The 8,139-nt window shown below is 40.4% G+C and overlaps 1 protein-coding gene across 1 annotated transcript; it reads left to right on the top strand.

Moving 5' to 3' along the window:
• Nucleotides 1-6,073: 6,073 nt before the first annotated feature.
• On the top strand, nt 6,074-7,063 carry LOC125486124 (armadillo repeat-containing protein 10-like). The gene has a single exon (XM_048612356.1). It carries the CDS (start codon nt 6,074-6,076, stop codon nt 7,061-7,063), a length of 990 nt encoding a protein of 329 aa, XP_048468313.1.
• Nucleotides 7,064-8,139: the final 1,076 nt, after the last annotated feature.

Below are 8,139 nucleotides of genomic sequence, written 5' to 3'. Positions count from 1 at the left end.
AACCCTCTCAACTCTGGAATCAACCGAGTGAATCTCCTCTGCACCCCCTCCAGTGCTGGTATATCTCTTCTCAAGTAAGGAGACCAAAACTGCACACAGTACTCCAGGTGTGGCCTCACCAGGACCCTATACAGCTGCAGCATAGCCTCCCTGTTTTTAAACTCCATCCCTCTAGCAATGACAGACAAAATTCCATTTGCCTTTTTAATTACCTGCTGCACCTGCAATCCTACTTTTAGCGATTCATGCACAAGGACAACCCAGTCCCTCTGCACAGCAGCGTGCTGCAATTTTTTACCATTTAAAACATATTCCATTTTGCTGTTATTCCTACCAAAATGGATGACCTCACACTTATCAACATTGTACTCCATCTGCCAGACCTTTGCCCACTCACTTAGACTATCTATATCCCTCTGCAGACTTTCAGTGTCTTCTGCACACTTTGCTCTACCACTCACCTTAGTGCCATCTGCAAATTTTGACATACCACACTTAGTCCCCAACTCCAAATCATCTATGTAAATTGTAAACAATTGCGGTCCCAACACTGATCCCTGAGGCACACCACTAGCCACTGACCGCCAACCAGAAAAACACCAATTTACCCCTACTCTTTGCTTTCTACTGGTCAACCAATTCTCTATCCATACCAATACATTACCTGTAATACCGTGCAACTTTATCTTATGTAGCAGCCTTTGGTGTGGCACCTTGTCAAACGCCTTCTGGAAATCCAGATACACCACATCGACAGGTTTCCCATTGTCCACCATGCAAGTAATGTCCTCAAAGAATTCCAGCAAATTAGTAAAACATGACCTACCCTTTATGAACCCATGCTGGGTATTCCCAATGGGACAATATATATCCAGATGTCTTGCTATTTCTTCCTTAATGATAGATTCAAGCATTTTCCCCACTACCGAAGTTAAGCTAACTGGCCTATAGTTACCTGCTTTTTGTCTACTTCCTTTTTTAAACAGTGGCGTCACATTGGCTGTTTTCCAATCTGCAGGAACCACCCCAGAGTCCAGTGAATTTTGGTAAATAATTACTAGTGCATTTGCTATTTCCCCCATCACCTCTTTTAGTACCCTGGGATGCATTTCATCAGGGCCAGGAGACTTGTCTACCTTTAGCCCCATTAGCTTGCCCAGCACTGCCTCCTTAGTGATAATGATAGTTTCTAGGTCCTCACCTGCTATAACCTTCTTGCCATTAGTTTTCGGCATGTTATTTGTGTCTTCCACAGTGAAGACCGACACGAACTAACTGGTTAATGTTTTGGCTATTTCCTCATTCCCAGTTATTAAATTGGCCTTCTCATCCTCTAAAGGACCAATGTTTACCTCGCCACTCTTTTACGATTTACATATTGATAGAAACATTTGCTGCCTGTTTTTATATTCTGAGCTAGTTTACTCTCATAATCTATCTCACTTTTCTTTATAACTTTTTTTGTGGCTTTCTGTTGGCCTTTAAAGATTTCCCAGTCTACTAGTTTCCCACTACTCTTTGCTTTTTTGTATGTGTTTTTTTTTCTAATCTGATACTTTCCTTTATTTCCTTAGACATCCATGGCTGGCTCTCTCTTTGGTCATCTGATCAAGTCCAAAAGGCCATAAGATATACGAGCAGAAATAGACCATTGGGCCCATCAAATCCTCTCTGCCATTCAATCATGGCTGATATGTTTGTCAACCACACACTCCTGTCTTTTCCCATAACCTTTCTTATATATTATTCTGGCATTATATGCCTCCTTTTCTTTCTTATTTTGTCATCAATATCCTTAATTATCCAGGATACTCTAGCTTTGGATATTCTATATTTATTTCTCATGGGTATGTATCTAGCTTGCACCTTATTTATCTCACTTTTGAAAGATTCCCATTTGTTATCAACTGTTTTTCCATCAAAATGCATTTCCAATCAACCTGCTCCAGTTTAACAATTAGACTCCTAAAATCTGCCCTACTCCAGTCTGGTATCTAAATCCCTGACCTTTATCCTTTTCTAACTTAATACTGAGCCATACTGTATTATCATCGCTATTTCCTATATGCTCTCCCACTCTGACATTGTCCACATGACCTGCCTCATTTCCTAGGACCAGATCCAGCACAGCTTCCTCCCTGGTAAGACTGGAAATGTAATGTTCTAGAAATGCACACATTGCAGGAATTTCTCCCCTTCTGTGCTCCACACTCTACCTTTTCCCCAGTCTACCCTAGGATAATAGAAATCACCAACTATCACAATCCTACTTGTCCTGCAGGTTTCCATAATCAACCTAGAAATGCCGTCTTCTACTTCCTCCCCACTATTTGGAGGTCTATAATAAATACCCAATTGGGTCACTGCTCCCTTCCAGTTTCTCACCTCCAACCATATAGATTCTAATTCAGGTACTGCATCTTGTTCAAGGGCCATGATACTATTGTTGACAAAAACTGCTACACCTCTTTTCTTTTTACCCACCCTGTTTCTATTAAACACTTTATAACCCAAGATGTTAACATCCAGGCCTGTTCTGGCTTGAGCCATGTTTCTGTCATTGGCACTTTGTTATATTCTGTGCAATTTCTGTTTCCAGTTCCCCAGTTTTGTTCTCTATACTCTGTGCACTTACATACGTACAATTTAACACTGTCCTTATCTATTTCTTGTCCATTGGAAGATGGTCATTTCTGTGTTCATTGTCAAAACTCAGCAGGCCTGATACCATCCATAGGAAAAGCAGAGTTAACATTTTGGGTCCGCAATTCTGATCTCCCTCCTATTGGAAGGATGTTGTGGAACTAGAAAGTGCTGAGAAAAGATTTACGAGAATGTTGCCAGATTTGGAGTGTTTAAGCTATAGGGAGAGGTAGAATAGGCTGGGGATATTTTCCCTGGAGCATCAGAGGCTGAGGGGTGACCTTATAGAGGTTTACGAAATCATGAGGAGCATGGATAGGGTAAATAGACAAGATCTTTTCCCCAGGGTGAAGGAGTCCAAAACAACACAGCACAGTTTTAAGGTGAGAGGGGAAGGATATAAAAAGGATCTAAGAGACAACATTTTCATGCAGAGGGTGGTGCGTGTATGAAATGAGCTGTTAGAGGAAATGATGGAGACTGGTACAATTATAACTTTTAAAAGGCATCTGAATGGGGGTTTAGAGGGATATGGGCCAAATACTGGCAAATGGGACTAGATTTATTTAGGATATCTGGTCGGCATGGATGAGTTGGACTGAAGGGTCTGTTTCCGTGCTGTACATCTCTATGGCTCTACGACTCTTGTTCTGAACGTCTCCAGTTCTGATGAAGTGTCACTGTACCCAAAATGTTAACTCTGCTTTCTCTCCATAGATGGTGACAGACCTGCCGAGTTTTCCCAGCAATTTCTGATTTTGTTTCTGATTTCCAGCATCTACATTTCTTTGTGTCTTTTTATTTTCCCCTTTGGAGAGATTTTTGTAGTGAATGGGCACTTTACTCTTCATTAATCCAGAAAACACACAAGGCAACCAATCCGCAGTCACTGTCTCTATTATCTAACGCAGAAGTTTGTACCTGAAGGTGCTCACCCTGCAAGTAGATCTCTTCAGGAATGGTGCTGGAGACAGGAAAGCAGACTGGGGGAGCTGTGCTGCCAACCTGGAACAGGCTGCTAAAAGATCTAAAACGTAGTGATGGATTAGAAATGTGAGGTTTCTAAGGGTGCATTTGGATTAAGCAATTTTAACTTTGCCCCAAATCTTAATCCACAGTATAGAATCCAGTTTGCTACTACCTGGAATGTAAATCCAATGCAGTGTGAAAGCCTTCAGGGGATTCTACCTGACATCAATTGAAATGTTTAGAAGGTGGGGAATTTTTGTTCATGGCTCTCTGGGCATTTCAAGCTCTAACTACTGGATGAACACTTGAGTTTCCACCACCTTAATATTGGTCCCACACAATTTCAAGGCCAGTCTGTTTCATAATTTATGTGGAAGATATTAATGATTTCTTGGAGCAAAAGCAACTCCAGCCCACCGATCCAGCAAACAATATTGCCATTGCTTGACCTCTGTCTAGCTCAGCAGATGGGTTAAACACAGACAAGACAAATAGATGCTTAAGTCAATGGAGGCAAGTGCTAAATCATGTCAAATAATGGAATCGGGATTGATTGTAGAGACTGAAAATGGAGACAAGATTAACTTTAGCAATCTGATTAACATGTAGAGTGATGGCACTTTGATGGCAAAAGTTGATTTATTTTGCCAGGAACATAAGGAAAAGTCAAAAGTAAAAGTTTAAGTATCATTCATGAACTGAACACGATCCATTTGAAGCAAGGAGAATGAAGATATTTTTCTGAAAAGGCAGCTGTAATCCCTAAAAGAAATTAGATATTATACTCCTGTATTGTTCGGCTGAAAGTACCTAACAGGTTCTTTAAAGTCTGATCAAAATGATTATAAGAATACACATGCATTTTAATATGAAGCAAATTTATTAGCTTAATCTACTTAATATATATTAGAGACATATACAAACTAATCAGTGAATCGATATACATTTATATACAAACAAGTTAGGCTCACAGCCTTCTATCTGTCAAGGACTTTGGTGACGGTGGTATATGGAGCTCTGTCTTAGATTCCATAGCACCAAGCACATGACCCCAGCCTGAAAGTGAAACGTCTGATGACTGGGGCAAAGTCCCTGATATCAATACTATTTGGAATCTAATATTACTCGCTGAATCACCATTTCGTAATACATTCAGTACTTTTCCAGGCATTCCATTACGCAGAAAACAAGTTAAAAAGATTTCCAGGCGGCTCGGTGCTAATTACCTAAAAGAATGGTTTCCATGGACAATTGAGATTATGCAGTTACCTCCCAGCCAAAACTGGCTATTGTTCACACTAGGCCTATTTTCAGGTATTTTTTCCATTTTGCTTCAATTGCTGATTGTCATGTCCAATTAACCCTTAATGATTAACCCTTAATGGTCTGATTTGGAGATATTATTTTAAGCCCAACACCAAAACTCCCTAAATAAAAACCAAAAGAATTGCGGATGCTGTAAATCAGGAACAAAAACAAAGTTGCTGGAAAATCTCAGCAGGTCTAGCAGCATCTGTGAAGGAGAAAACAGAGTTAACGTTTCGGGTCTGGTGACCCTTCCTCAGAACTCCCTACATGCGCCTGACCAAATTTTGGATCAAATTCCTTTCAGGCCAGTGGTTTTCCCTTGGAGCACTCGGATTACATTCTAATATGAATAATTTAGTATTTTAAACTTTCGAGAATACATTATAGAGTTGTGCCTGTTGTCTATTTCTGACTGCATAAAATTGTGGGATCAATTAGAAAACTATTCAGGACATTTTTCATTTCTATTACTCTGTGGATAATTTTACTCCAATGTAATTTTGTGAGATTTTCTCTCTCACAACTGCAATTACTACATTTATTGACAGGCCCTGTCAGTGGTAATACCATGCTGTTAACTCCTGTCCACAGTCAGAAACATAATGAATCAAAAAGGGGAGTTCAGTCCTTCCCATCACATTCCTCTGCTGTTTAAGATAACACCCATTCCAGAGATTTGAGCATGTAACTCACGGTGTAACACCATTTCCCTTGGATTTTTAAAACTGTCAGCACATTGCCTAAAGTTTTTGTGCATTTTTCAAAATTATTTTGCGGGCAAGAAACATGGTGACAGGTGACATCGAACAATTGTTTGAAGTATTGCTTCAGTCGTCCATGGAGGTAGAGTCAAGAATTCTGAAACATGTGGTTACTGAAGTGCATCACTAATGATTTATGTGTATTTCTGTGCAGTGGCCCAATAATAATTGCGAACCATCCCATTAACTTATCACCACTGTATCAGGTATGTCCACTATTATGATGTCAGGGATCATTATGACATGATTATTGCAAAAATTCGAAAGGCACAACACACACGCAGAATGCAGGACTCATCCACAACAATATGTCTTGGGCAGTGCAGAGTTTACAGAAGATTGATGCAAAGTTTGGTCAACACGGGGAAGTGATTTGAATACCGATTTGAAAAATGGTGGAACTCTTTGACGAGACATGCAGGAAGAAGTTAATAGGGATTCTAACAGGTGCTGGCGCTGTGTATTTACTGTACCGAGCTATTCGGTCAGGGCTAGTCTCTCCACAAGGGGATGATGAAGACCTGCTCATTGATAAGAGTGGCAACAGTACTTTGGACAGTATGGGTGCTGTGGGAGACAACTCGGTTTCATCAAATTTTGCTTCATCAAACTCTGTCAAGATGAATCTTCAGGATCTGAAGACAGTTCTGACCATTCTTCATGAAAGTAAAGATCCTGTTATTAGAGGGACGATCCTGACTAGCATTTACCGCATTCCTGGTTTTTCAAGCAGCCAGGAGCTATTTCGTGCTGAAGGTGGAATTTCCATCATTGCAGAATCACTGGATGATCCTCTCAACTATATCAAGTCCAGCGCTGTGACAGTTTTCAATTTCCTCAGTAATGATCCAGTAAACCGTGATCTGCTGGTAAAATATATCCCTCAGGTTCTGAAATTAACCACTTCGACATTTCAAGAGTTTGAGCAGTTGCCGTGTCTGAGGTTCCTCACCAAGATGTCCTACAACCACCAGCACCATCACATGCTGAAACATGCCATCCCAGACTTCTTCCACTTGCTGCAAACAGGGTCATCCAGCATCAAGTTTCAAGTGCTACAAATCCTCATCAACTTTTCCACCAACTTGGAGCTGACATTCGACATGTTCAATGTGCAGGTTGAAGCATCCTTCCTTTTCCTATTCAACTATTTCCAACGTCAGGATGTTCTCAATGATCTCCTCTTATTAATAAGCAATCTGAACGAGATCAGGAGAAGTCTCCCCTACAGATCAAACAGTCACGCCTACTGCGAGGATTCAATGTTTGCCTTGCTGTTTGGTCCCAACTCACAGTTTTCAAGCAGGCTTATCTATTTAATGGCTTTCCCAGATGACAGGATTAAGCTACAGGCTGCCCGGATAGTCACAAACTTAGGATGAAACAATTGATGCTTTTCTATATATTTACATAAAAAAGAGAAAATAAAGAAGCATAAACTGAAAGTATGATGTTTTTTAAAAATGTCTATAAATACAGGAACTCATTTTGACAGCCATGTATAAAGTAGTTGGCCAGAGGAAGGGGAGACAGGAGTTCACCTGGTTTTTCCAACCGGCCTAGTAGGATAATGTGAATGAGACAGCTTTCCAGGCTGTTCTGTTCTCTGTGCCTACCGTAGAAATATAACTGGATGGTGGCTGATGTCATTTGTGGTAAACTATATATGTTAACCCATGTAGCATATACCACAAAGAGTTAGGTTCTTGTGAGATAGATATCTTGAAGTTTCTTTACAACACTAATTACGTGACTACAGTATCACAGGCTTACACACAGCCTGGGTTCTTTGCTTAAAGACATTACTGTACATGACATAAATGTAGGTAATGACAACATTAACTCTATTGCACAGAGACGGTGAGGGTGAAGGTGGGTACTTTGATACCAGAACATCATACATTGTGTTATCATGTAACTGTCTTAAAGATACAGATCTGTCTGGTCTGGAATCCGTGCCAAAATACAATATCCTTCCTTTTCCTTTAAAGACCAGGAACCCCTTTTCCCATAACATGAATCAGGATGCATACAGACAGACTGTATCTACTCATTTCAGCTAATGCCTTTTTGGATTTACACCATAAATAAAAACCGAAAGAACTGCTGATGCTGTAAATCAAGAACAAAGTATTTGCTAAAACTCACTTCCACTGCCATATCACATAAAACACTGTCACTTCTGGTGTTTGACCAAGTATTTCTTAAAACTCATTTCCACAGCCATATCACATTAAAAAAAACCTCCTGGCCAGATCGTTATGAACTCCTTTGTCTATCCAACTGGTCTTCTCTCTCTTTGGGTTCTATCCCCACCTATTGTTTACTCGCTACCCCCTCCCCCTCCTATCTTCTGCATATAAACCGACATTTTCCTAGCTACCAGCAGTTCTGAGGAAGGGTCACTGGACCCGAAACATTAACTCTGATTTTTTGTTCACAGATGCTGCCAGACCTG

This window comes from Rhincodon typus, chromosome 26 (genome assembly GCF_021869965.1).
Source record: "Rhincodon typus isolate 14 chromosome 26, sRhiTyp1.1, whole genome shotgun sequence".
Classification (NCBI taxonomy): domain Eukaryota; kingdom Metazoa; phylum Chordata; class Chondrichthyes; order Orectolobiformes; family Rhincodontidae; genus Rhincodon; species Rhincodon typus.
This window is presented reverse-complemented; position numbering and strand designations above follow the sequence as displayed.